The following is a 27,233-nucleotide window of genomic DNA, read 5'->3' as shown; positions in this document are numbered from 1 at the left end:
GAAGAGCAGGGGGTGAGCGAGAGCGCGCTGCGAGGCCGGACTTCCAGATCACAGGGGAGAGCTCAGCGTGGAGCGCTCCCCGGGAGGTCGCTGGACAGAGTTTGGGGCAGATCAGGGGATCTGCCCCGGGTCTCTGCCTTCTGCCCAGGACACTGGGGGCTGCTCTGGGCTGGGCAGGGTGGCCAGCAGCACCCTGCCCCCCCAGATGCCCCGTGTTCCAAGGTTCAGAACCAGCGCTCTACTGTCCCGTACGGAGGGGACAGGGTGCAAGAGGGCAGAGTGGAAGGGGGAGACTGGCAAGGAGGGCGTGAGGGGCCCTAGGGTGCAGTGGGGACAGGCCACATGCCTGGAAAACCGCTGGCAGACGCACTGGTGGTTGAATGGCCCCCGCCAGGCACAGGAAGGACTCTGCTGGCCTGACTTGTGCATGTGCCGGGACAATCGAATGTCCTGGACACACAGGACCCCAGCTCCACCCCATGGAGGGGCCAGGACCACGGGGAGGGCTTTCTGTGAGAGCTGCTGGACAGGACTCAGAGGACAGAGGACGGCACGGTTGGGGGGTGACCTCCCCCGGTGACACTGGTCTTTTATATGCTGCTGCGGGTGCCGGACAAGGGCCCCAAGAGTGCGAAGCGTCACTTGTGGACTCAGGCCTGGGATGAGGCCGTGCACAGTGGTACTGTCGCTGGGAAGGGGCAGCTGGGGGCACAGCTGGAGGGTCAGATGCTCCCCGTGGACTGCTCTCAGATTTCCTGGTGGAGACCAGGCAGGCAGTCTGAAGCCTGGGGACGGCTCTGAGCTCCAGAAACACTTGCAGGAGACTCGGGGGCGGTTAGACGTATCTCCAGGAACCCTCACCTTCAAACAAGGAAACTCTGTCTTGGCCGACACCGTGTGGGACCAAGGCTCTGTCCAGCTTGTCGGTTTTTCTGCTGCAGGTACTTCAGGACGTAGGGACACCACTGCACACGGAGGGAGAATCCAGCAAAAGCTGCCCCTGGCCTGACGGTCACTCTGTCCGAAGCAGAGTCTCTCGTGGCTCCCTGACCTGGCAGCAGAAATTCCTGCTGACTCCTGCTTGGTGAAGGCCTCAGGCCGGGAGAGCGTATGGTCCAGAACCTTGGGGGGTGAGATGACAAAGCACCTGGAAAGGACCCAGTCCAGACAGCACACACCGGCGACTCTGGGATTAATTTTAAGCACCAATTGTTCCAGATTTTGCCAAACACAAGGAACCCTTCCAAGAGCCCTAGTGCACAGCCTCCCAACAGAAACAGCACTGCAGGTCCAGCCAACCCTGGCTGGAAGATTCTAGAAGACCTGGGTGGGACCAAAGCCATCCACTCCCAGTTTATGGACAATTCAGATTGCTAACGTTTTCCTGAGCATAAGTAATTACAATAATTCCAGGAAACCAGATTTCCATGAAGGCACTTAGGGCAAATCTGGAGGAAACACATTTAGTTTTGTAAGATTCACTGACAGTTGCCCTAAAAGATGGAAAAATACAAAAGGTGGAGGGCAAGATAATCAACGGGTAAAGTCTGAGTAGTTGTTACTTGTCCTGATAACAGACAACCGTTCACATGGTTACTTTCCTGTAAAGGACCTGTGCTCCCTTGTGGTTAAAGGTGCGACTGGCCCCCGAGGGACCCTCACACAGCTGTGATGGGGAACTTGCATTCGTGGCTCCTCTGAGTGTGACCGGCATGCCCACCGCCTCCCTGAAGACCCCGTCTTGCTGCGAGGGGGGCTCGCCCTCCAGGCAGTGGTTGGTGCACAAGTGGCCATGTCCTCGCAGCCCACGGGGACAGCCCCAGCGGTGGGCACTGCCCGAGACACCCGACCACCACTGTCCCCCGGGCTGTGAACGGGGGTCCTTGTGTATCTGGGGGTGAAGCAGCTGACGCGACCCTGGATGCCACCGAGATCCACGTCTTCCGCTGAAAGGTTACAGCAGCCTCGAGAGGGGCGTGGAGATAGGAGCTCACACGGGGGGCCTGCTTCCTTGGGGCTCAGGTGCACCCACGTTACCACGTGCCTGGCCAGCAAAGTTCACGTTCTCTCTGGGGGCTGAGCTACGTTTTTGTCATTGGCAACAAGAGTTCTGACGGATCTACGTTGTAATTCTGGGACTCGGCAATTCGTCTTTCGAATTTCAGCCAGAGGGTGTCAGCTCAGGCTTTGAAAACGTCCCCGCGGCGTCAGCAGAGCTCGGTGTCTGTCTCCAGGGATGGAAGGAGAGAAGAAACCCACACCTAATGCTGTCCTGCTTTATGAGGAAGGTGCGCTTTTTCCTGTCTTACAGGAGGAGAAAGGGAACCCAGGTAGGTCAGGTAACTTGTCAAAAGTCAGCCAGGTGGCACGTAGGTGTCAGGGGAACTCAGAGCACTGGTTTTCTACCCCAGCACGCCGACCCGTACAGTGACCAAGAACGAAATCAAAGAGATCTCTTCGAGCCCAGAGATGAAAGGGTGGCCCTTACATCACCCTAACTGCAGCTACAGCAGGAAGACGTCCCCAAGAGCCGTTCTACGACCCCACGGGGCTGCGGCCACGCCAGCACGCGGGTGAGTCATATGAGGGAGAAGGACCAGAAGCCGGCAGCACCTGGGCTCGCACGGACCCCTCGGGGTTCTGGGGCCTCGTCCAGGGCGGGGAGGGGTGAGGGAGCGGGTCGCAGAGTTAGACCAGACCGAGACGCGGCCAGCTCAGCTCTCAGTTCTCCCCACTCGCTGACCAGGGTCCAGCTGCTTCCCCAGATTCCACAGCTGTGGAAAGTCTGCACACCTTTGCTGCTCTGGACATCAGCTTAGGGCCTGGACGCTAGGACAGTGAGACCTGTGTCTGGGTGCCCACTGGGTAGATCGGAATTTAGAGTGGACTGATTATTTCATAGGGTATAGAAAAGAAAATTAGGTTTACATGGCTTTTCCTAGGCCTGAGAACGGTATGTTTAAGAGGAAATAAATGATGGGGGGGCTGTTTTGACTCGTTTTTGTGAGAACCAGAGAGCCCCCTGCATGACTTTCCCGGAGTTTCTCTCTTCTCCAGGGTTATGTCTCCACCGCCGGGAGAAAGCAGGGGAGGAAGCCCATTCCCCTCGGTTCAATAAAGGGCAGCAAGCCCCACCCATTTTGAGGAGGCCGGTGGCACAACGGGGACAGAGGCGAAAGGTCACCATCACGCCCTCAGGACGGCGGCTGGTGGCCAGCGGCGAGGCTGCCCTGACCGTGCTGTGGTCACGCAGCAGCTGGCAGCCCTGTACCTGCTCCCCGCGCCCCCAGACCCACGCCTCAAACACTGTCCCAGAGACTTCGCGGTCTCGCCTGTCTCTTCAGACACGCTATCTGCAAAAATAAGGTTATTACAATCAGCCTCCAGGTAAAGATCTTCACCTTGAAGAGCGATGGGGCCGTTGCCAATGAGACATGAGGGCCAGAATCAGCAATGACTTTTTAAAATTTAATTCTTATTTTATATAGGGGTGTAGTTGATTTACAGTGCTGTAATAGTTTCGGGTATACAGCAAAGTGATTCAGTTATATATATATATATATATATATATATATATATATATATATATATACACATATATATATATATATATATATATATATATATATATACATCTCTTCTTTTCCCATATAGGTTATTACAGAATACTGAGTACAGTTCCCTGTGCTATACAGTAGGTCCTTGTTGGGTCTCTATTTTATATATAGTAGTGTGTATCTGTTAATCCAAGACTTCTGATTTATCCCTCCCCCAACCTTTCCCCCCTTTGGTAACCATAAGTTTATTCTCTATGTCTGTGCGTCTGTTTTTGTTTTGTAAATAAGTTCATTTGTGTCACAGTTTGGATTCCACACATAAGTGATACCGTATGGTATTTGTCTTGCTCTTCCTGACTTACTTCACTCAGTATGACAACCTCTATATCCACCCATGTTGTTGCGAATGGCATTATTTCATTTTTTTAATGGCTGAGTAATATTCTATTGTATGTATGTACCAAGTAAGAATTCATGGAGATAAAGGTAAGAGGGGGTCACTAAGGAGTCTGTAACGTGGCCAGGACGTAGAGCTGAACTCAGGAACGATAATGGGTGAGTCCGCAGAGCCGCACAGGCAGACGGGCGCCCCTGCTCCCACTGGCACTTTCTCGGAGGTCGGTCGCCAGGGGCTCAGGTGGTCAGCAGTGGGCAGGGGGCGCATGGGAATAGTTCACGTAAGGAGGGTAAGGACAAGGGCAGACACAAAAGCAGGAAAGGGGCACAGGGCGGGGGTGGGGCGGAATTCAGTCGCACGGGAAGGAGGCTGGGGGCTGAGGCTGTGTCCAGGTGTATCCCGGCCTCTGCAAGACCTGGGGTGTCAGCCGTTGGCCTCTCGTTTCAAAACATTCTGAGTCCGATGAGGGAGTTTCTCATTAAAACTCTGTTGCCTTTAAATTCAGGCAGCCTATGAAATATTTCATCATCCTCTTCCTTCTTCCTGTTTGCATGAAAACACAAGTTACTGCTTACTGTTATTCTGAGAACTAAATGTGGAACCTGGGGGATCGGTCTTTAAGCCAGACGTCTCCAGGAGCACAGCTGTACCCGAGTGGCCAGAAAGAGAACCACACGCCTATGGCACTTGTGTTAGAGCCTGGTTCTGTGCCAGGCACTCGATATGAACCCCCCCAGCTGTCTGTACAGCAGGAACAGGTGATGTGAACTAAACTATACACACACACACACACACACATATGTATGGCCCCGGGTGCAGTGTCTTGGTAAGCTAATAAAAGCGTAGTTAGGATAGTTCAGCACAAATAAGAAATCATATTTCAAGCATTCAGATTCCCAAAGTTACAGAATTTTGTCCCCCCATGTGAGGAACATTCAATGAATTAGGCACTTCTAGCAGCATCTTGGGTGAAGCACAGCATGAATCAAAGTGTTAATTCAACGTAGGTGTTCGTTTTCTCTAAGTTTGGTGAAATGAGAAAAGTACTGGCCTCAGTGTCAGAAGAAGTGGGTTTGAGTCTTGGGTCCACGATTCCCGACTTCTGTGGGTGCTGGGGGCCACAGGCAGCAGAGGCGAGACCCAGCCCGGCTGAGATGTTCCGCGGACACACGGCCAAGGCGGCACCAGCATCCTGTCCCCTCTCACTTTACTCACACTGAATCACGATTACAAGAAATGATGCCCGTGGCTATTCTCTGAGTTAATTTCTGGTGCCGTAATTTTTAAAGAACACAAACACCAATGTTTTCCAGGGACTTCCTGTGAGAACAGCTGCAAATTAAGTCATCCAGCAGAGGCTCCGTTTGTGTACCCTGATTTGTTTTGCTCGAAGATAAAACAACAGAAGAATCCGTCTGGGTGCCAGGAAGGATGAAGGTAATGGGAAAAGCATGTAACAATGATGTCATGCAGCTCCGAAATTTAGGGCTTTCAATCGAGGGTTAATAACCATTACAGAGAGATTCGATTTTGATAAAACACATCAAAAATAACATTTTCCATGATACTTAAGATTATGCTCAATGTTGGAAGAGGAAAGAAAGTTATAATGAAAATCAGAAGATTCCTACCCCTCTCCTTCCCCAAACCTCCCGGACAGAAAAGCCACACCGGACTCACCATTCTACCCTTGAACAGTCCCTGCAAGCCACAGAGGGACAGTCCCCTCCCTCCCCAGTAACACCAAAGTGCCCATAAAGAAGCTATTTCTGAAAAACAGGGCTTCCTGGCAGAACCAACTAGACCAGCATTAGGCTGATGTTCAGAGTTATAATGGGAAAAAAGCCTGACTTTGAGATCACTCTGCTAAGTTAAGGAAACGTTCATGGCCGGAGGTAAGGCTGCTGTGGGAAAGACCACGGAGACCTTCTGGCAGGCTTCCTTCCTCTGGAGACCCCGTCTCTGGAGAAAGAAATCCAGACACTGAAAGAGCAAATAAGACTGAGCTATTTTTCACAAATCCCACAAACATTAAAATAGGCACCACTTTTGTTGTGGTCATCCATGTACAATGCTTGGTGTCAGTCTATTTATCTCTTGTAAAAATTAAAAAAAAAAAAAAATAGGCACCACTAGAGCTTCTGGAACCTTCCAAATTCAAACATGCTGCTTCACTGTCAACACCTCCAGGTTTTGGGTCTGAGAGTATTTGTTACCATAAGCATAAAAGAAGGCAAATCCACAATTTGAAGATTTCAAGCATAAAGCCTTAACACGCAATACCTGAGGAAGCAAGAATGTGGTCTGTTCAGGGCCTTTGTCAAAGTAGCCGCGTTAAAGAAAACAGGATGGCAGCCCAAAGGGACGCCCCAGCCCGAAGGAGCCTTTTCAGAGAGGAGCCGATGGGACAGGACACAGGTCGCGGGACAAGCTGGCTGCGGGGGGCGCCCCAGGGCCGGGTCAGATCTGGATTCAGCCCCAGGGCTGCCCTCCACTTGCGGGTGGCCTGGTGCAGGTCCCCGCCTCTGGGCCCATATCCCCTCTTCTGCAATTACAGGACAACCCGTTAGCTGTTCAAGCCGAGGTTCCCAACCATCCATGGTGGGGATTTGGGAAATGCAAGGCTCTGGTGGCTTTGGGGACAGAGGACTCCACACCCCAATGGCTGACATGCTCTGTCCTGCTCCCCCGTCTCCTGTCTCCAAGGTTCTGGGGTCTCATGGCTACAGCTGCGGATGGTGATGAGGTGGTAAAACCAGAAAAAAAATACTCAGATGACTTCCTGAAACTCTGTCAGAAAATACTTTTTTTTAAAAATGCTTTTGGGTCATTCTCTAAGCACAAGGAAGAATCTTTTTTTTTTTTTTTTTTTTAAACATCTTTATTGGAGTATAATTGCTTTACAATGCTGCGTTAGTTTCTGCTTTATGACAAAGTGAATCAGCTATACATATACATATAAGGAAGAATCTTTTGGCAAATCATTTGGCAAACAAAACACAACTATTTATGTCATTGAGCACATAATTTTGCCCACAGGAAACAGGTGTGAATATTTTAAGAAGGCACGAGGAATGTTTCCATACATTCTCCTCACTTTTCCTTTAAATAAGACTTTATTTTTTTAAGGGCAGTTTTAGGCTTACAACAAAATTGAGAGGAAGGTACAGAGAGGTCCCATATATCTCCCTGCTCCCCAACTGTTAAAACTGCTTAATTTTTTAATATCTTTCTAATAATTTCAGATTTTTATTATGAAATAAAATATGCAAAAAATTACCTAAAAGTAAATTGACAGCTTAATAAATTATTGTAAAGAAACACTCATGAAAACCACCAAGATCAAGAAATTAGGTATTACCATAATCATCTCAGAATCCCTTCATCTGTATCTTTCCAGTTACCGCCTGGTCTCTTCTCATAGGTAATCCCTCTCTTGATTTTTTTAATATCAATCTCTCTCCTCATTTTTTTTTTGTTGAAGTTTTGAATTTTATTTTATTTTTATACAGCAGGTTCTCATTAGTTATCTATTTTATACATATTAGCGTATACATGTCAATCCCAATCTCCCAGTTCATCCCACCACCACTACCCTCCCCCACCCCGCTTTCTACCCTTGGTGTCCATGTTTGTTCTCTACATGCGTCTCTATTTCTGCCCTGCAAACCGGTTCATCTGTACCGTTTTTCTTCTCTCCTCATTTTCTAAAGCAAAATACAAACGCTTTTTGCCAACTTCACAACATCCATTTCATTTCAATTGAAATGGCACAGGACTCTTGGCCCTGTGTTGACCTGGGTCAACCTCTGACCAGGAAAGCGCCTCATTTAATTTGTCTTTTGTTGACCGAGGGGTGGAGAGCAGGTGAGCTGCAGGTGGGCCAGGTGAGATGAACCTCTGCACCTCGGGCCCCAGCCTCTGGCAGAGGCAGCCTCCAGCTGAGTGGAATGGACTGTGGACCCTGGGTCCCCTGGGGAGGTGGTCAGGGCACCATGCCACCACTGTGCCTGCTCAGAATCTGGCCGAAGGGGGACTGCTCTATCCCACCCTGAAGCTCAGACTGACTGATGGTCCTTCCGTGGGCCAGGGGGCTGCCATCCATCCCAGGTGTGGTCAGCACACCAGGTGTGGCCGGCACACGGCACAGGTGCTGGTATTGGGTCTTGGGGGAGGGAGAGGAAGTCCAGGCAGGTCCGGCTCCGGGTCCACAGCCTGGCCTCCACATCCACCTCGTCCAGTCTTTCTATCAACCTTCGGCCCACACGCCCTTCTGTAGCCACTCTACCTGAGTACCTGCTCCCCGAGCTCCAGCTCATGGCAATCCTGAAGTACCCAACATTACATGGAGCACAAGTTTATTCATGTTACACAAAAACGTACGTAACACGTACGTTTTCTTCACTCGAAGAAAAGACAGCTGCTCGAGTCCTTCCATGCAGTCCCTCACCTTCCCCTGTGACCTGGGCGAGCTCCCCAGGAGAGCATCAGAGGATTCAGGCTCGGCATTGCCTGCAGTGAGGCAGGATCGTGAAAGTTCAAGTGTCTCATCACAAATTTTGAAATGATTTGGCAAATTCAAAAAATTCAGTACTGAATTTTTCCCTTTCAATTTTCTTCTTGTGATAACTCCGTAAAGAGTCATGATTTTTCCAGCTCCTGCAAAGACACCCTCACATCCCTTCCAGGTCCCTTCAGGACGGCATCCTCTCTCCTGCCTGGACCCAGGGCACCAGGGGCTGGAAAGCTGTTGCACAGTCACATGTTTCTGGCCACAGAGCCAGAAACCCTGGGGGTGGGGTAGGGGCTGGGTTTCTCCTGGGAGCTCGCCCCCAACCTGCCCAAAATTCACAACACGGAGGTCAGCCCCGTCCACAGACAGCATCCCAGCCACAGGGGAGGAGAGCCTCCGTTTAACTAATCCCCTTGTTTTTCTTCCTTTTCCACATTTTTCTATGAATGGAGGTCCATGCAGAGTCCCTGGGCTCCCCCGGGGACCCGCCTCTGGGATCGGCTCATGAAAAGAACACTCATTCTCCGTTTGAAAATGTGGCCCGTTTATTGGAACTGAAAGGCATCGTTACATAGTGCAAACGTCTCTTTGGTGACGGACTGATTACAATGAACAGAAGAAAGGCACTTGCTCCTGGCAAAGGGTTAGAAAAGTCAGGGAATATGTACACGCCGCTCCCCACGGGGCTGGAGGCGTGTCCAGGCCCCTCCCACCACCTCATTAAACGGCCGATTCTGCAGACGTTCCAACCGCAACCGCAGAACCTCTCTGTGAATCAGTCAGCCTCCCGTCGGGCGAGACAACGCCGCCCTAGGCTGCCTGTCTAAACCCACCCTCTGCATGAAACCACAGATAAACCTCCCGGGCACCTTCAGACACCAAAACACTCCAGAAAGCGGGATTTTATACCTGAGCAACTTACATAACCATCAACTTTCAGACAAAGTTATCTGTTTTCGGCTTACAGAGATTGGTTCCAAGATTTGGTTATTTATTCAGTGTGAGTTATTATTTCAAAAGAAGTCCCGTGCCCGTGAAACACTGGAGTTTTTACTGATCACTTAGTGATGTGTGAGGACAGACTTCAAGCCGACCGTGTTTAAGCTGCTGTCAAGTCCTCGGGCTGGAATGTTAGCAGGGCAGGCACTGGGGTCCCCTGTGGCCGGGATGGAGGCCTGTGCTGGGCTGAAACCAGGCTTTCAAACTGCCCACTACCTGCCGGAGGCTGGCGGGAGCCCTGCCCACCCCCCCGCCCCCTGTGATGAGCTCCACACGGGCCACAGGCTTTGGCCCCTCGGACCGAGACGGCCGGGGTCCTTGAGGGTCTCCCGTGGGAAGGGCAGGTGGGCGCTGTGTCTGTGCCCAGCACAGGACCCGGTTCGCTGTGGACACTCAGGTCTGCGGAACTGAGCAGGATGTCCAGGGACACGTTTCTCAGAACACACACCGCTTTGTATTTGGAACAAGACAGGAGGTTTTTGGTCAGTTAAAAAGACAGAGACCATGAGGTATGGAAGTTGCTTTTCACTGAATCCTACGAGAACTTTGGCAGAGTGGAAATGATTTTTCTGATGTATCTAAAACTAAAACATGGGCGAAATTTCATAAAACATCACACGTTGTGAAAATAGAAATGAGGTATAGGGATTGGTTGTTTTTCTTCAATGCACTCACACAACCTGAAGTTAGAAAGTTCCCAACATTCGAACTCCTCCCGTTGGAGGAAGAATCTAGAGCACTGTGGCCCTCCCGTGGGCTCTGGTGGGACAGAGCATGCGCTGGCCGTGGATAACGCTGGCCGCGCAGGTCAGTAGGTACCGTGGTGTGGAGCGGAGGGTTTTCACGTCTGGTCCACACCAGCCAGCGTGCGTGCAAGTTACAGGTGAACGCGGACCTGTTCTAAAAGCGGCTGAAAAACCTTCCAATCCCGGGCGAAGGAGTCGGGAGCCGCAGGACGTGCCGCTGCTTCAGGTGGCGGGGTCACCGCCCTGTGGGTCCAGGCGATGCCCTGGGAGCTGCCGAGGGCCGGGGCTGGGGGATGTGCTCACTGCCCAGACCAGTCACCCAACACGCTCCGCAGACACTGCTCCGTGTGCCAGAGTGCTTTTCTTTCAAATCCCGTGTCCCTCCTCTGGCGGCTCCACTCTGCAAGCTCCTGGTGCCAGAACCAAGCGGGACTAACTTTCAGTTGAGAAGAAACGGTGATATTAGGTGAAATCAATTTAGGAGCCTAAATGATTTAATTGTGCAATTTAATAGTAGCACCAATTTTTCATTTAGAAAAAATTAAATAAAAACCTGAGAAATCTAACATGAAGTTAGGACACGTGTCTGCTCCATGGTCTGTTGGCGAACACTCCGGCCCGAGCCCACTGGGCGAGTTCCGACACGGCTCCGTGCCGTGGCCCCGAGACGTCCCAGCCTCGCTGTCCCCTGTCCCCTGCACTGCCCGTTCCGGCCTCGCTCTCCAGGGCACGAGCAGGAAGCTCAGGGCTCAGAGGCACTCAGGGCTTCTTCCCCATGGAGTCTCCCGGGCAGACAGGACAGCAGGCCCCGCCGACCCTCACGGGTGCTGGACAATCGGCCGGCTGGCAAGTCTCCACGAAGCAGGTGACCTGCCCGTCCTGGAGGAGAGACGGCGCCCGAGCCCGTCAGTCCTGGGGACCCGGCCCCTGCATCTCACCCCACCCCCAGCTCTGACCTCCCGCTGGGGACCCCAGGATCACGTCCCTGGGTGTCAACCGGGAGGAGGGCCGGCTAGAGAGGAGCTGGGAGGACAGGGCTGTGCCCAAACCTGACAACCACCAGGGACACCGGACGGACCCCCGCTCCTCCAGGGCCAGGGCACAAAGTCCCTTCCCCATCTGCACCGACCCGCCCGCCATCCTCCCGTCCTGGCTCCCAACCCCACCCCGAGACTCCCGCCCAGCCTGGGCAGCGGCCAGGTCCCTCTCCCCCGCGGCCACCGCTGCCCCCTCTGTCCACTTGCTCCAGAACTGAGAACCAGCCCCTCCCCGCCCGTGTGGACAGCCCCGCACCGACCAGGGGCAGTGATGTCCTGTCGACCTTTAACAACAGCTCCGGGGGAGGAGCCCTGAGCTCTCAAAGGACGTGGGAGGGGACCCCACAGCTGAGCGCCCTGACGGCCCTGCTGCCTGCCCGGGTCCCCCGCGGCATCCACACTCACACGGCATTCACAGACGGTGCAGGGATCCCGTTTCCATGTGGCACCGTCCGCGCGAGGGCTGCCGTCTGCATCCACGCACTCGGTGCTGAGCCGAGACTCGAGTTTCTTTATCTGCGGCAAAGCAGAAGCGCCGGTCACTCGGATGCAGCGGGCGGCTCGGGTACCGCGCACCTGCTCCCTCACTTGAAACGATGCCTCACGACGAACGGGGACCGAGGTGAATATTCTAAAGCACTTCCCTGCCACCTCAGATTTACTCGTTAGGCAGCTGGTAGCTGTTTGTCCAAAAGCTCCATGGCAACAGCCCGACCTCCACCGTATCTGAGGCCAGAAGAGCACGAACAGCCTGACCTCCACCGTGTCTGAGGCCAGAAGTGCACGACTGTAAGTATGGTGAGTAGTCGGTAAAGAAGAGAAGAGAAACCTTAGAAAGCAGCGAAGAGAATGCCGGCACAGGGCCGGGTGACGAGAACATTCTGCACCAGCTTCTCAAAGGAGCTCTGGGCTGTGACCGGCTGCTGACCCCGACGCACGCCGGCCCCTGCTTGGGGCCACCCTCTTGCTGGGAAGGAGGCGCTGACAGGGTGGCAGAGGCTGGAAACCCCTGGGCCTCTGCACCGTGGAGGGTCCAGCAGCCCAGGCCCATTTCCCTCTGGGATACGTGAGAGGAAAGTAAACTTCCACCTCATTTAGCCCACCCTCGCTCGGGTCTTCCGAGTCTCAACTGAGTGATAAACGAGGTGTGGGGCGGGCACTGCCGGGCGTGGGGTGGCCAGCCTCTTACCGCCCCGTCTCCGGTCAGCCTGACCCGTCTGTGCAGAGCGACCCGGCCTCTCCGCCACTCCCTGTGGACTCTCAGGGGTCGGGTGTCAGCTGTCTTGCCCTGGGCACTCACCCCAGGGTGCAGCCCCACCCTGGGCCCTCAGGACACGCTGTGCGGTCAGCTCAGGATCTGCTTGGGTTTTCTGTCTCCAGCTCCAGGCAAAGGGCTTCTTGTCCGGGCCCTGAACCCAGTGGGAGGCCGGCTGGGGCCCGCCCTCCCTCCCCGACTGTTAGCACCTGAGGCCGCCAACTCTGTCCCCAGACCCCGAGGCGGAAGGAGAAGCTACAGGGCAAGCACAGGGCAGATGCAGAGCAGCTGGAGCTTCTCCCCGGGGCCGAACGGAAGATACAAACGTCTTCCAAGCCCGCGGACTGAGACGCCCCCAGAAGCAGGACGTGGCCTGCAGCACAGATCCCCCACTCGCAGGCCTGTCTCTGGAAGGTTCCAGAGCATCAGAAGCCCTTCTCACTAGGACCTTCTGAGATCTGCATGCGTCCTGTTAACCTGAGATCTCACTCTTCACTCCCACTTAGGTGACATCACACTGAGACCCCCGTACAGACACGGCAGGGGCGGGGTGCGGAGGGGAGAGCATTCATTGTCTGCAAACCCTGCAGACCCCCAGGGAAGAGCCCCGGAGTACGGATGTGCCGGTGCCCTTCCGGCATCCAAGGGGACCCGACCTCCATCAAAACCTCCTGACTCCCCTGGGAGCAGAAGTTTAACAGTCATCCCTGAAGAGGAGGCTTTGGGCAGGACTTGAGGTTGCAATTCTGCGTGGCCCTGACCCTGAGCCCCTCACAGCCAGTGTTCGGGGGGAACCCGCGCCCCTCACCCAATGCGCCAGTGGGCAGCCCACGGCCAAGGGTCCCCGGTCCCAGGAAGTCCAAGGGCAGCTCAATGTGGCCCAGCTGGAGCCAAGCCACAAAGAAGGGCAGAGAGACGAAAGTGACCTCCCTGGAGGCTTCGGGACCGAGGACCAGGGGTGTGCGGGCAGCATCTTCCCTTCACCGTCACGGGAGAAACGCACACCAGGCCCAAGGGTGGAGAAGGGCCGGGCAGGCCGGGGAGGTGAGGATGGGGAGCGCCCCACCTGCTTCCTGAGGTCCCTGATGGTCTTCTGCATCTCCAGGACAAACTCCCGGAAGTCGCTGGTCCCTGCTACTGGTGGGCGCTCAAAGGCGGCGGCCGAGGCGTTACCGAGCCTCGTCCCGGGCGTCCCGGCTCTGCTCGGGAGAAGCAAGGGAGACTCAGTGACACAGCCAAGGGTGTGCCGGGCCGGAGGGCGGGGCGCGCGGCCTGGCTGCGTGGGTGGCCTCGAGGCACACCACCCCCACCCCCCAACACCCAAGGGCCAGCTGGCAGGGTGCACGGTCCCGGCGGGGCTCGGCCGTACCTTGGCATCTTCCCAGGCCCCGCACCCGTGGCTGGCTCGTCCTCCTGGTAGCTGAATTCAAGGGACCGCCTGCCTCGGAAGTGGTAGGAAAACGCGTTGAACTGCCCCCGGGTTCTGCAGTCTGAGGGCAAAGTGCAGGCACGTTAGGGTCTCGACTCCCACGAAGGGGATATTAAGAACAGCTCGGCAAATATCACTATCCTTCCTGCAGGACACGCTGGGCGCTCAGGTCGGCAGGGGTGGAGGCACCGTCCCCACTCCCCTCCCCCTCCCCTCCCCCGTTAGCGGCCTGGAGCCCCCCGACCCCCGGTGCTCCCCCCGACGACCCCCTCCTCCGGGTGGAGCAGTCCTGCCCACACGGGAGCTGCTGTCCTGCCCACACGGGAGCTGCTGGCACTATTTCAGTAACTTCCACAGTGATCTCAAAGTTGTGTGCACGTGTGTGTCTTCCTCTCCGTGACTCATCAGTCCTCACAGAGAAGCTGAAATTCCTAACTTTGGTCAAGAGAAAAAGACACTCATCCTCCCAAGAGCAGCTTCTTAGGCTTCTCACGTGTGCAGGTTTCATACTTGGATTAAACAAATACACAATTAAGAGATGACGCTGAAGAAAGTTTGGGTTAAGTGAGTCTTTTATAAACACTGAGATGTCGATAACAGCTACCGACATTTGGTTCTGTCAAATCATAACTCTTTTTTTTCTGCCACTTTTTAGATATGGCTTTTGGACTAAAATAAAAACAGATAAAGCTTATAAAGCATTCTTTAAGTTTTGCCAGCTGAGGGCTATGCCTGCTATTTTAAGAGGAAAAGAATCCAGAAGAAAGGATGTCAGAAATTGCATCAGGTGCCTAAATCTCTGACCGTCCAGCTGAAGCAGGAAAAGGCTCTGGGCTGTGACACAGAGGACAAAGCCTGGATCCAAGATTCAGGCTCTCAGAGGACTTCGGGCTTTTGGAGCAAAAAACCAGAAAACCTGTCTCTGTTCCTTTCTAAGCAGCTACAGGGAATCTATCTGGTAAAGTTATCAGAAAATGAAGTTTCTGTATCTGAAAAGAAGGACTGGCTTTTTCCAATGATTTTCAAAGAGAACAACTGCCTGCAAACACAAGAATCAAATTCTCTGCCATATGTGTGGCAAACTGTTGTGACCTTAATAAACTAGTCAGAATATTTTTTTTAAAAAGCGAAAAAAACAAAACAAGTTCCCAAGTTCCCAACAACTATAAAAATGAGAAATTAATGCTTTGGAAACTTGGGCATGTAGTGAGCAAAATTTTAATTTTTATGTGAATTCTCCTACAACGTTGCAAGTCGTATTCATTATATATATATTTAACGTATTACGTATTCCATGTATTATTTACGTACATCATATATATGCACAGAGAAGCCACAGACACAGAATCACATCAGACACACTCACACACACACAGAACGTGCTTCAACCCATATTTCAATACTTACTAATGAAAATAACAGCTAATTAAAATTAATTACTAGTGAGAACAACCTGGCCAGGGCTATTCCTGCGGAAATAACGAGGTGGAAAAGAAAACTCTGGTTTCTGCACCTGGTGTCCACGGGCATCGCCGGCCGAAGGCTGAGGGCCGGGGGCCGGGGCTCTGGGCCCTCCTTGCCCACCTCACCCACAGGGGCTGTGTGGCCCGTGGTGTTGCCCCAGGCTCGGGGCCCCATTTCCGCACTACAAGAGCGGGGTTACCCAGAATAAGTCCTCAGTGTTCCCCCCACTGCAATGTTCCCTGGGTCTCTGATCACAGTTTGAATAAAACCAAAATTATGTTCAAATGAGAACGTGCAGTCGAGGTTAGCTACGACCCGGCTCCGGAATGCCGCGAAGGAGCCGCCTGGACGGGCATCCGGAGACAGCCGCGGCGGCAAGCCTGGCATCGCCACCTTCACGGGCCCCCAGGTGCCTGCGTGAGGGCACTGTGCAGCCGCCTGTCGCTCTCCACTTCCTCAGAAGGTGTTTTATAGCACATTTCTCTGCTCACACAAGCTCTTCTGGACATTCAGAACACACAGCACGCATTTTTAAAAATCAAATTTGATGTCTGGCATGCTTTTCGGTCTGTTTCTCGTTCATATTTTATCTGCGGGTACAGACAGGCAGGCTATCAAATGCAGCCGTGTGCCAGGTTTTAAAGAAAAACCGGGAGCTAACCTCATTAAAGTTTTGCTGTCTGTTTCTTTTACTTCGTAGTTCTCATTACTAACTCCTATCTCTTGGCATTACAAAGTCTTCAAAATCATGACTTTAATTATTCTTAGTTTCCACAGTACTGCTCAGTATGGATACTCCAGAATTCAGCAACCCCCTAGAGCCGCCTGTTCCGTTTGTGTTCTCACTGCTGTGCTGATTCCAGCCCGTGCGTTAGAGAGGATTAAGCTCACACCCAAACCGTCGGGAAGGAGGATGGACCCCATTGAGCGACAGGGCCCCTGGACGCCCACCTTCACAGCAGTCTTGCCACACGCGGAGGTCCGGCCGGGGGATCTCGTCGCAGCTGCTGTACCCGTGGGGGAACTCGGCCACTCGGAACACGTCCCTCTGCACACGCGTGATGTTGTCTGAATTGTCGCACACGATCCGGGCCAGCGACGTCTGCTTGATCTGCGTGAGCTGGGCGGGGGTGAAGACCCCCGGGTTCTCATACCACAACCTGCGTTCCCCAGAACAAGAGCAAGCTCAGGGAAAACACAAAATGCAAAAGCCCCAGGAGGCTGCTTAAAATATTCCTCACACTCGCCAGCGATGAGACCTAAGTGGTTCAATTAGGTTATCACTTAAAAATGGACTCAAATGTTGCTGTGAGCCACTCAAAAAACAAAGACCAAGAAATCTGCACTAAAATCAGCAGAGGCCAGCTCCTCTGATGAACCAGCACAGGACACTTTCCAGAAACACTGCCCGGCACTCGGCCACCTACGGAATTACCTGGCGGCAGGCGCATCTGCATTTACCTGTCACCGTCCCGTAAGCGCTTGAACTGTGTGCTCAGCAGACACATCAAGGTGGGCCCCAGACGGCTGCCGGGGACCAGGTCCTCCACCATGAGGGCGGGAAACAGGTCGATGTTGAGCGGAGAGCCGTACAACCTATGAGACCAAGCGGAGACTTAAATTCACTGAGCAAAGCTGTACCTGGTAAAGAGCACAGCAACTAGGGGAAAAAAAATCCTCATTTCTTTATCATTATTTGACGTTATTCAGATCTTCACTTAGTAAAATCCAGTTATTTCCTTAAAGCATCTATCCATTATGTTTTAAAGATAGGTTCCTATTTCCCGTTTATATACGTACGATAAAATATACACACAGATATATTTATTATACAAAGCTTAGAGAAGCCAAGAAAACACAAGGAAGGAAATCAAAACCACACCTTTCCTGACCATTTAGAGACAACTTGACATCTTAACGTAAACCCTTCCAGTGTTTTTGTCATAGATACATATGAAGAATAAGCTACAAACAGCTAGAGACACATTTTCAAAACAATACTGGGATTCTACCATATATTGAAAACATACTTGCTATGAAGAAACTACTTACTAAGTAGAAATCGCACAAAAGACTAAGACAGCAAGGTTTAAATGTTCAAGAACAAACTTTTTCATCAAATTCTTCCAATTCCTTAGAAATAAATGCTTACAAGCAAAGAGCTGACAACTTCTATAACATCATTCTTATCTAATCTCTCCTGACACCCTCGCAAGATGATAATGGCTTAGTTTCAGCTGCCATCCAAAGCTCCACTGGACCTTCTAAGTGCGTCCTGTAATTGAGACGCCTTTTCCACCTGCTTGGATTAGGGGTGCTGACTGAGGACACGGCCGTGCTGGGCCGTCCTCAGCGCTCCTCACCTCAGGAGCTGGGTGAGCGTGAAGCTGCCGGAAGGGCATTCAGTCCAAGGACACGCCATCCTCACTCTCCCCAAGTTCAAGGACGTTCACACTGAACTTTATCCAAGTTCAAGGACGTTCATACTGAACTTTAGTTCAGATGGAAACACGGTCAGAAAGAGCCTTGCGAGTTTGGCTCTCTGCCTGCAGGGGCTTTTCCCAAAGGAGACACCCCGTTCCTGGGCAGGGCCCCCTTTCGTCACCCCCGGGTGATTGGCCACAAAGGTGGGCCCCACAGACCCCAGACCGAAGCAGGACACCCTCCTGCTCACAGCCCCCCAGCACAGGCCACACTTCCCCCTCGCTGTGCACCCAGAAATGGACAGATCTGATCGGATGCCACTAACACGGGTGCAAGCACACGCTCCCTTAAGCCCCGTCTAAAAGCCTCTCTTCCCTGATGGCTTCACTGGCCCACAGCTGGGCCCCACTGTCCCGTGTCATCACTCTGCCCGGGCACCTGTCTCATCCCCAATCGGTGAGTCAGGCCTGACGCAGAAGAGGGTAAACGCGCGACTCTCCTGGGGGTGGGTCACGCTGACTGCCTCCGCAGGGCCCCTGGAACTCGAGGCCCAGGGCCCCCAGCCCCCAGCAGCGCTGAGCTGGAGAGCAGGCGGCTTTGACAGAAGCTGGGCAAAGGAAGAAACACTGGGAAAGTGATCTCGTCAGCCTGGACAAGAACAATGGAGGATATTCAAGCATAAAGAATACAGACAGTCCACACACCCTAGCTGAGCAGCCGTGCCACAGAGGTCTCTGTATCGGGGGAGCGTGCGTCTAGTACCTGGCAACCTGACACTGCTATGCAAACGAACACCGGAACATCTTAAACTGTAGAGCATGACGTTCACTTATTCACAACCTGCGATAAACTACGAGTAAAAGTCATTTTCTCCGGAAGGCACAGGCCAGGCCCTAAAGAGAACATGCCTGAACCGCAGTGTTAAGTGTGTGACTGAAGCATCAGCGATTTACCTCTCAGTGAGCAGCAGAGTCCAGAAAATGGCCCACGCGAGCCTTTACAGAAAAGTATTTTTTTCTTTTTAAAACCGTTCTTTCAAATGGGAAAGAACATACTGTAAGTACACAGCGACCAGTGGGCTACAGGGGACCCTCGTGGGAAAACTCTAGTGAGTGGTTATTTCCATTAAAGACCCCCCCAGAGAGACTGGAACAACTAACGAGGAAAACAGGACTTAAGGGGCCGGGGCCGACTGGACACGAGAGGGGCGGGGGTGGGTGAGTCGTGAGGACCCTGTCTAACCAGCGACCTGGACGCAGAGATTCTGGGGAGGAGGCAGCGGCTGCAGGCAGGAAGCCCCGTCCCGCCAGATCCCGGGCCCTTGTGGCCTGACGGGGCCGGCCTCGGCCTCCGCAGGCCCACGGAGGAGGGGCTGCCCGGGGGTCCCCAGGGGCCCTGCCCCGTGCGCTTGGCGTCCTCCACTTCCGTGCCCCCGGCCCAGCGAGCCCTCTCCCGGGAGAGGGGAGGCTGCTGCCTGTGACGGACGGGGGTGCAGGGGACGTGGCGACGGGCCAGGTCGGGGGGATAGCGGGTTTAGGGAGAGGAAAAAGCCTCACAGCTGGGGGCCCGCCCGTCCTGCGGCGCCAAGGGCTGGCGCTCGGGCTCCCGAGGCTGCCGCAGGGTCTCTTCCCCGAAGCGCAGGCGGGCCAGCCTCGTCTTGCCCGATGATCTCACCCCTCCACACCTCTCCCATCAGGCCCGCCGGACAGGGCCCCTCATCTCTGAAGTCAAGCCTCAACCCGCCCCCAACCCGTCTCCACATGCCCCCCGACCCCGAGGCTGCACAGACAGAGACTCAAATCCAGAGACCACGACCCCCGTGGGCTGCCCGCCCCCCCCCACCACACCCACCGTTGCAGCTTCTCCCGGATCTCAGGGCTCCTGATCTCGTTCTTCAGGTCCTCGAAGGTGTGGGCGGCCGACAGGTTGCAGTAGACGCGGTAGTCGTGGTAGGGCGGGATGCCGTGGTCGCGGCCGCGCTGGATGTTGATGGCGGCCAGGTCCAGCGCCACCGTGTGCGCCATGGAGAAGAGCCGCTCGGTGAGCTCCGTGTTGAGCAGCTGGGACGGCACGCGCATCTTGCCCGGCACACCGAACAGGCCGCGGAGCAGCGGGTCGATGCCGCCCTCGTTCACGATGCGGAACGGGGAGAAGAAGGCCTTGTGCAGCGGCACGTGGCCGTGCGCCGCGGGCTGGAAGTTCTCGTCCAGCCGCTGCAGCAGCGGGTTGACCAGCGTGTGCCCGAAGCGGAAGGCGGCCGTGGCGAAGGCGTTGGAGATGCCGGCGTTGGCGCCCGGGTCGTAGCCCCGGTACTCACCCAGCATCTTCATGCCCGCCTCGCCCAGCACCTTGGGCAGCCAGTGCCGGTAGGTGATGTGCTGCACCTGCGCCCCTACCACCTTGCGGGCCTCGTGGTAGACGGTGTCGCCGTCCCAGTGCGGGTTCAGCGCCAGCAGCTCGGCGGCCACGCGGTTGTGCTCGCGGAACCACAGCGTGTGCATGCTGGTCAGGCCGAGCTGCTCGTTGGCGCGGTGGTCGCCAGCCAGGAAGCAGGGGATGGGGCTCTCGTTCTCGTCGCGCATGCACTCGGTGGGCGGCCCGGCCGCGAAGGGCAGCAGCGGCTTGCCCGAGCGCTGCACGATGCCCTGGCGCAGCAGGCCCCGCTGGCTGGCCAGGTCGCGGATGGCGCGGGCCTCGTGCTCGGAGCTGCCGTAGACGTTGGAGGCGTCGATGTAGGAGGTGAGCTGGTTGATCTGCTCGCGGGGGTACACGGAGTTCATGAGCAGCGACGTCATGCCGCTGCCGCACACGGGGCTGGAGCGCACGAAGAACATGCAGCGCGCCCCGCTGCGCGCCCGCGGGTCATCGGGGGGTATGGCCACCGAGAAGCAGGGCGGGTCGTTGCTGCATGTGGAGCTGCAGTGCTGCCCATCGGAGAAGCGGGCCTGGCTCAGGGCCACCACCGTGGAGTCCAGGTCGTGGTCCAGGAACTGGCCCCACTGCATGAGCATGTGGGTGAACTGCTCGTCCGGGGTGACGGCCTCGGTGCCGATGAGGGCCGTGGACACCAGGCGGGGCATGGGCAGTGGGTGCCCGTGGTAGTGCCGGCCCGGGTCGATACCACGGGGCGTGTTGAAGCCGTTCTCGTACACGGCCTTGAGCAGGCGCTCGAAGGCGGTCAGCGAGGCGCCCCACATCGGGTGCTGCAGGTTGTTGCAGGTGCCGTCATGCGTCCGGTACTTCTGGTGGAAGCACATGTCCGAGCAGTTGTTGACGCGCCTGTGGGCCGTGCAGCCCGACAGGTTGGCGATCAGGCTCAGGTACTGCGGGGACACGAGGTCGTTGTAGTGGTAACCTGGACGGAAGTGGAGACACGCCTCAGCAGCCCGGGCACCGGGCGGGCACGAGCGCTGTCCCGCGGCCCCTCCCAGCTGGGCCTGCCGGACCGAGCAGCAGTGCCAGACCCAGGAGAGAAAGAGCAGGGAGGTGAGGAGGCTCCAGCAGGAAAGGTCGGCAAGGACCTGACGCACCAACTCCCACGCCAAGCTCTCCCGGACCGGGCGCCTGGGGCTCCACACGCGGGGCCCACGCTCCCCACGCTCCCCACACGGCTGCAGGGTGGTCACCACGCATCTTACTTCTCCCATCGGGACCGACGCCCATGTACGTTTAAAGAAGACAGGTGGCAGCTCCCCTCTGCAGAGGGCAGTGTCCTAAGCACCCACATACAGAAGCAGTAAAGAGCCGGGGTGCAATTTCCCAGGCTGGGGGAGAAGCAGACACACAAGCGCTGGCGGCCTGCACGAGAAAGGGGCTTTGCAGGCACAGGACGCTGGGCTGCCGTCGCCATCTGGCGTCGGGCTCAGACCTGAGAGCCTGGCATCTCCCGCTTCCCCAGAGAGAAGGGCGAGGCTGGCACGCCTGCTCTGTCACAGCCGCCCTGAGGAAGTCCTGAACGGCTGAAGAGCCAGCAAGGGAAACGCTTCCTCCTAAACGCTGTCTGGGCGCTAATCCCCCTCCGGCCCCGCAGAGGCTCACGGGCGGGGCCCCCCGCAGCGGGCAGAGGAGGGGGTGGCTTCACCCTCACCGTCTGCGCAGCACCTGCTGCGGCTCCATCAACGTCCTCTCTAACAGCCCCAACCCAGACCCACGGCCTCCGAGGGGCTCTCCTTTGTCCAGAGGCCCCGATGGTCAGAGCCCGGGGGCCAGGACAGCACGACCACCCTGCTGAGCACGTCAGGTCACCACCGGGTCTCCCATCAGACCTGGGGAGCCACAGGACTGTCCCAGCTCAAGGCAACCCGCACGTGACCACGATCATCACAGACCCCGGGCCCGACAGGCTGGACGTCGTCACGGGGAAGGGGTCTGCAGGGTGTGGACCCCGCCCGGGTACTGACTCGTTCCGTTCAGGTCCACCATCAGGCCGTGCTGCACGTGCTCCTGAATCAGCTGCAGCGCCCGCTCGAATATCTCCCCGGCCCGGGCCTGCTCCACAGTGTAGGGGTCCCGCGGGTACCGGAACAAGGCCAGCAGGTCATTGGGAGAGCGGGGTCGGCTAGCGGGTGTTTGGGAAGAAAAGGGAAGAACGGAACAGATGACTGAGAACAAAGGTCACTCGTGCCCAAAGGAGAATTATTGCTCTTAAATATCTCTGTGGCTACGTTTCTACAGACACAAGGTACCATACCTTACTTATCCCAAGCGGAAGGCAACAAAACAAACGAACAAAACAAAAAGACACTAAAAACAAATAATTAATTACATCAATAGAAAAAAACACCAATATACTATTTCAGTTGAAATGCAGAAAAAACACTTTGGAATTGCCAAGATGAACAAATGCACGAAGGGCTTATGAAATATTTGTTTTTGCCAAATCATTGAGTAACAAGCCAAAATAACGAGTTGAAATTTTTTTTTAAATGTTCTATTTGTGAATCATAGTTCAGTTTCTACTTGGAAAGGAGTATCTTTCTGTTATCTTAACCCCCAGCAAAGTTAACACCAACACTGTTTATGATTTTCAAATTAAAACAGTGTTTTATTCCCATCAAACAGGTGAAAACTGCGTACGAGAATCATCCTCTGAAGCCCCGCCCGCCTCTGCAAATACCTGTCGAACAAGTGCGTCCGCGTGGAGTTGATGGCTCTGTCCACCGTCGCGATTGCTTCAACAATGGACGTGGCTACAAACGGGTCCCCGTTCCTACTGACATCGGGAACTAGGAAATGCGAGGTCGCATGTCACCGGAAAACGTGCACACAAGTGAGTCAGAGAAAAATGTCTAGACTCTATGTCATTTAGACTGAGGCATACTTTTCTCCAATGTTATTTCTACTTTCCACACCAAACCTTAAGTTATTTCATCACAAATTCTATGAAAAGCTGTTTTCAAACTGTATGGAAGTTGCAGACGCTTAATTTTTAAGATCATGGGATACCCCATAAAAGGACAAGGTAGTTGTAACTTAAAACACTGAAGTTCTTCTACCAAAGCATCGCCCAATAGGGGAGGCGTTGACTCAGGCCCACCGGAGCAGCTGCCCTGCTGGGCGGAGAGTGTGGTGCTTTAACTTCCAGTGGATTCTGTGTGTTCCTCCCATCAAAGGCCAACCTGCCTGGGTGCTGGATCTCAGCCCACTCACCCTCCCGAGACTCTGCTCTCCCTTCACTCTGTCCCCTCAAGGTAGGATCAGACATCCTTACACCCAACATGTGTGCGTGTGTGGGCACACACACACATGTGCACACACATACATGACCGTATATGCACACACATAACTGTACATACATGCACATATGCTCACGCACACTCAGGCACACTCGGCTAAACCTGACATCTATGAAGCTATGGCTCCCTTTCTACTTTCCTCTTTTCATTCCTTTTTTACTTAATATTGACATTTTTCTAGCGTTTAGAGTTTGCTAAATAAAATAACCTTGTTCCAACCAATCTTTTATCTTTATTTTTCAAAATGTCTCATGCCAGGTCACCAACAACATGCATTTTAATAAACGGTATCCTTTTTCTTCAAAATACTCAACCCTTCTGGAAAATCTGACACGGTTGAAACTGTCCTTATTGAAATGTTGCCTTCACTTGGTTCTGGGATACACACCCCTCCAGACTGGGACAGATGCCCTCCTGACACCGATCTCAAACAGAGCCCCAATTTACTAATTCTTAGAAGCTAATATTTTTATGCCACGTGTTAAGACAAATGGACAGAACAATCTTACATAATTTTATTACCCTAATATTTCATTACTACCAATGATTTAAACTGACTTTGTTTTTCTTCAAGCAATGATCACAGAAAAATAATCCAAAAACACTTATTTATATGCCTTAAAAAAAGGGTAATGGAAATTCACTAAAATGTTCAGGGTGGTTATTTTTGGGGAGTGGGATTATGGGTGGGAGATTATTTTTAAACTTCATGTATAACTAATTCATGTTAAAGTAACATTATTTTTCAAGTATAAAAATAAACATTAATTGAAAAAAACACTGTTTTTAAGTCAGGAGATTCACCGATTTAATTTATAATCATTTCACATTCTAATATAATGGGAAAATAAGGTCATTTAACATTTCCCCTCCTCAAAAAAAAAGGTTTCCAGTTTTGCCTGTACTGTTGTCTGCAGGTGCCCACAGGCTCCAGGCACCATGCAGGGAGTGTGGAGTATAGGGTGGGAGGGGTCGGCATATAAATTAACCACACCCAGGCAAGTCTGAGGCTCACCAGCCCTCGGAGAAGGCAGATTAGGTGATTAAGGTGGAAAAGGCAGGAACGCACATGCAGGTGGAGGTTGTTTCCTGCGGGAGGAACTGGGGGATCGTCCAGAGGCGGGGCCTGGGTGTGGAGGCTCTGTCACCGGAGAACTCAGGCTTTCTGTGCTGGGGGCTGGGAGGTGAAAGCGGGGCACAGACAGAGCTGGAGACGAAGTGCAGGTCTGGGTCGAACTGTAAGACTTTATGCAGGGACTTCCCTGGTGGCGCGGTGGTTAAGACTCCACACTCCCAATGCAGGGGGCCCGGGTTCAGTCCCTCGTCAGGCAACTAGATCCCATACGCATGCTGCAACTGAGAGTTCGCATGCCGCAACTAAGGAGCCCGCGAGCTGCAACTAAGACCCAGAACAACCAAATACATAAATATTTTTTTAAAAAGACCTTATGCAAAGCTACAGGCTGTGCATTTTACCCTGTTGGCCCAGAACACATGGAGAGTGTTAGGAAGACAGAGGTAACACCGGGACGGACCAGATGGTGGGGCTGGAGGGGATGCCCTGGGTGAGCTCTGCAGGCCGGCACAGAGCCGGGGTCCGCCTGGCTCCAGGGCCACCAACCAGATCCAGGGACGGGAACGGGCCTTGATTATTTGGGGGCTTAAAATGAAGACTTAATACACGCCAGGACCGCACAAGGCCACGCACGCCCGGAACAGAGAGAAAACAGAGTGAGGGGGCCGGATTCTTTCACAGCAGTAACTACGTCTGTGCTTTGCCAAATGGTGACTGTAAATTACATGCTGTAGAATATAAGGGGGTTTGGGTGACCACTAAACCAACCACGAAACCCAGAGCGAGGAAAGATCTCCAAGGGCACGACCACATCGGCCTGCAGAGCTACAGCAGCAGGAGGAAGGATGGCTGTGCCTCTCTGGGCCCCGCCCACCTCCCTGCCAAGTTGGGATGCGCTGTCTTCTGATAACGCCCGAACCCCCAGACTGCCTGCTTTCCTCGGTCGCCTCTGGCCGCGCGTGGAGCGTCAGTGCCGCGAGCTCACCATTCACGCTGAGCACCATGCTGACCGCCGCCTGGCCTATCGTGTTCCGGGCCGAGCACTCGTAGCGGCCGGCGTCCACAGGCCCCACGTCGTGGATGGTCAGGAATCCCTCGGGGCTAATGTGAAATTTCCCGCTTTCTGTCACCTGAACCCCGTCCTGGAGCAAGATAAATGGAAGAAATAGTGGGGTCAGACTAAGGAGCAGAGGCGTTTACCCTGGAGAGGGGCGCCACCTGTCAGGACCTCACTAACAGATCCATCACGCTGGCTGTGCTGAGACCCGCCAACGCTGGGAGGGACTCGCCCGATGCAAATTCAAGGGGATGAACTTCTCCTACCTGCTTGCAAAAGACCCAGAAAAGCCCAAGACCTCACTCTGGGGGACTTCCCTGGATCTCTGGGGTGCGCGTGCCGGGGCGTGGGCACAGAAGGCAACCTTCGTGGGATGCGTACTGGGGTGGATGGTGCAGAGCAGGGGCACCTGGCGCGGGAGAAACCAGGATGCCTGAGCCGCACCCGGCGAGGCCGCGGCTCCAGGGCCTGAGGACCCGCACTTCCCTCCCGGGGAACCACGGCACGACCTCCAGGGACAAGTTTCATATTAAAACGCTTGCCTGCCATGAAACACTGACATTCATTTCTTTACTGGGCTTAATAAGAACAGCACAGAGAAATGAAGCAACAGGAAACCTTCTCTAGTGATTACGGGACCAAGGATCTAACAAAAGGGTTTTCTTTGCTTTTGTCACCAAGAAGGACTCGTAAAGGAGCTTGTCCAAAGTTTGTCTCATTTTGTTTACACCACGGCTGCCTTCCAGCTACGGGGGTCCGGAGAAGCAGCGGGCAGGGGCAGCTGCCCCAGCCACACGCCGCAGCGCTTACCTTGTTCCAGGTGATGGCGGGCTCAGGCTCCCCCTGAGAGCTGCAGGGCAGCTGCACGCTGCTGCCCACCTCCACCGTCGTGTCACTGGGGATGCTGGTGAACACTGGGGTGACTGCAAGGCAAGGGACACGGGCTGACACACGTGGAGAACCCGGGAGACTCCTGATTTGTCCCAAAAGCTTCAGGCGAGCAGAGGCCCCGCCTTCGGTCCGGGCAGGCCCAGGGCACGGAGCGCTCGCGCCGCAGCTGCTGGAGCAAAGGAGCCGGACGGGACCGAGGGACGGTCCAGGGCTGCCACCCTCCACCTGCGCGGCAGCATTTGGTCTGTCCGCACGGCTCCGGTCTGCTCGGGGCGGCCTGGGGCTGCCAAGTCCAAGCCCCCCCCCCACAACCAAGAGCTGGTGACGGGAGGAAGCAGGGGACCGGCTGATGACCTCACCCACGGGCCACCCACTGTCCTGCCTGCTCGGCACCGGAGGGCAGACCCAGAGCCCATCCGCCGGAGCAGACCCAGGCCCCAACCCCCAGGGACCCTCTGCAGGCAGCCCCCCTCCGCGCCCACCCCCCAGGTCATCACCTCTACTGCCTTCCTCTCCCGGCTCTCAACAGGGACCCGGGGCCAGCAGGAGGCAGAACCTCACATCCAAGAGGACATGGGGGCCTGCTCCTAGGTCAGCCGCTGCTGCTGGGTCCGGGGCCACCTCGCTCACCCCAGGGAAGGCAGGGATGACACA

The 27,233-nt window shown here is 54.6% G+C and overlaps 1 protein-coding gene and 1 long non-coding RNA gene across 4 annotated transcripts in view; one reads left to right on the top strand and one right to left on the bottom strand.

The window, feature by feature from the left end:
* Positions 1–594: 594 nt before the first annotated feature.
* On the top strand, positions 595–10,744 carry LOC309643896. Its single transcript, XR_014254133.1, has 2 exons — positions 595–2,330; positions 2,412–10,744. It is a non-coding gene; the product is annotated as an uncharacterized lncRNA (long non-coding RNA).
* PXDN (peroxidasin) overlaps positions 8,988–27,233 on the bottom strand; it is a 65,963-nt gene continuing 47,717 nt past the window's right edge. For 2 of the 3 annotated variants that reach the window (XM_082427018.1, XM_082427019.1), the window contains 11 exons: positions 26,499–26,611; positions 25,617–25,773; positions 22,938–23,046; positions 22,222–22,379; positions 19,673–21,176; positions 16,859–16,993; positions 16,349–16,557; positions 13,874–13,994; positions 13,571–13,703; positions 11,655–11,765; positions 8,988–11,091 (listed from right to left, as the gene is read on the bottom strand). In XM_082427018.1, the coding sequence (XP_082283144.1) occupies positions 10,972–11,091; positions 11,655–11,765; positions 13,571–13,703; positions 13,874–13,994; positions 16,349–16,557; positions 16,859–16,993; positions 19,673–21,176; positions 22,222–22,379; positions 22,938–23,046; positions 25,617–25,773; positions 26,499–26,611 (2,870 nt within the window). In that variant the 3' untranslated portion in view covers positions 8,988–10,971. The remainder of the gene's footprint in view (positions 11,092–11,654; positions 11,766–13,570; positions 13,704–13,873; positions 13,995–16,348; positions 16,558–16,858; positions 16,994–19,672; positions 21,177–22,221; positions 22,380–22,937; positions 23,047–25,616; positions 25,774–26,498; positions 26,612–27,233) is intronic. The other variant, XR_014254125.1, reaches the window with a different exon arrangement.

This window comes from Balaenoptera physalus (genome assembly GCF_965194825.1).
Source record: "Balaenoptera physalus genome assembly, chromosome: 15".
Lineage (NCBI taxonomy): Eukaryota > Metazoa > Chordata > Mammalia > Artiodactyla > Balaenopteridae > Balaenoptera > Balaenoptera physalus.
This window is presented reverse-complemented; position numbering and strand designations above follow the sequence as displayed.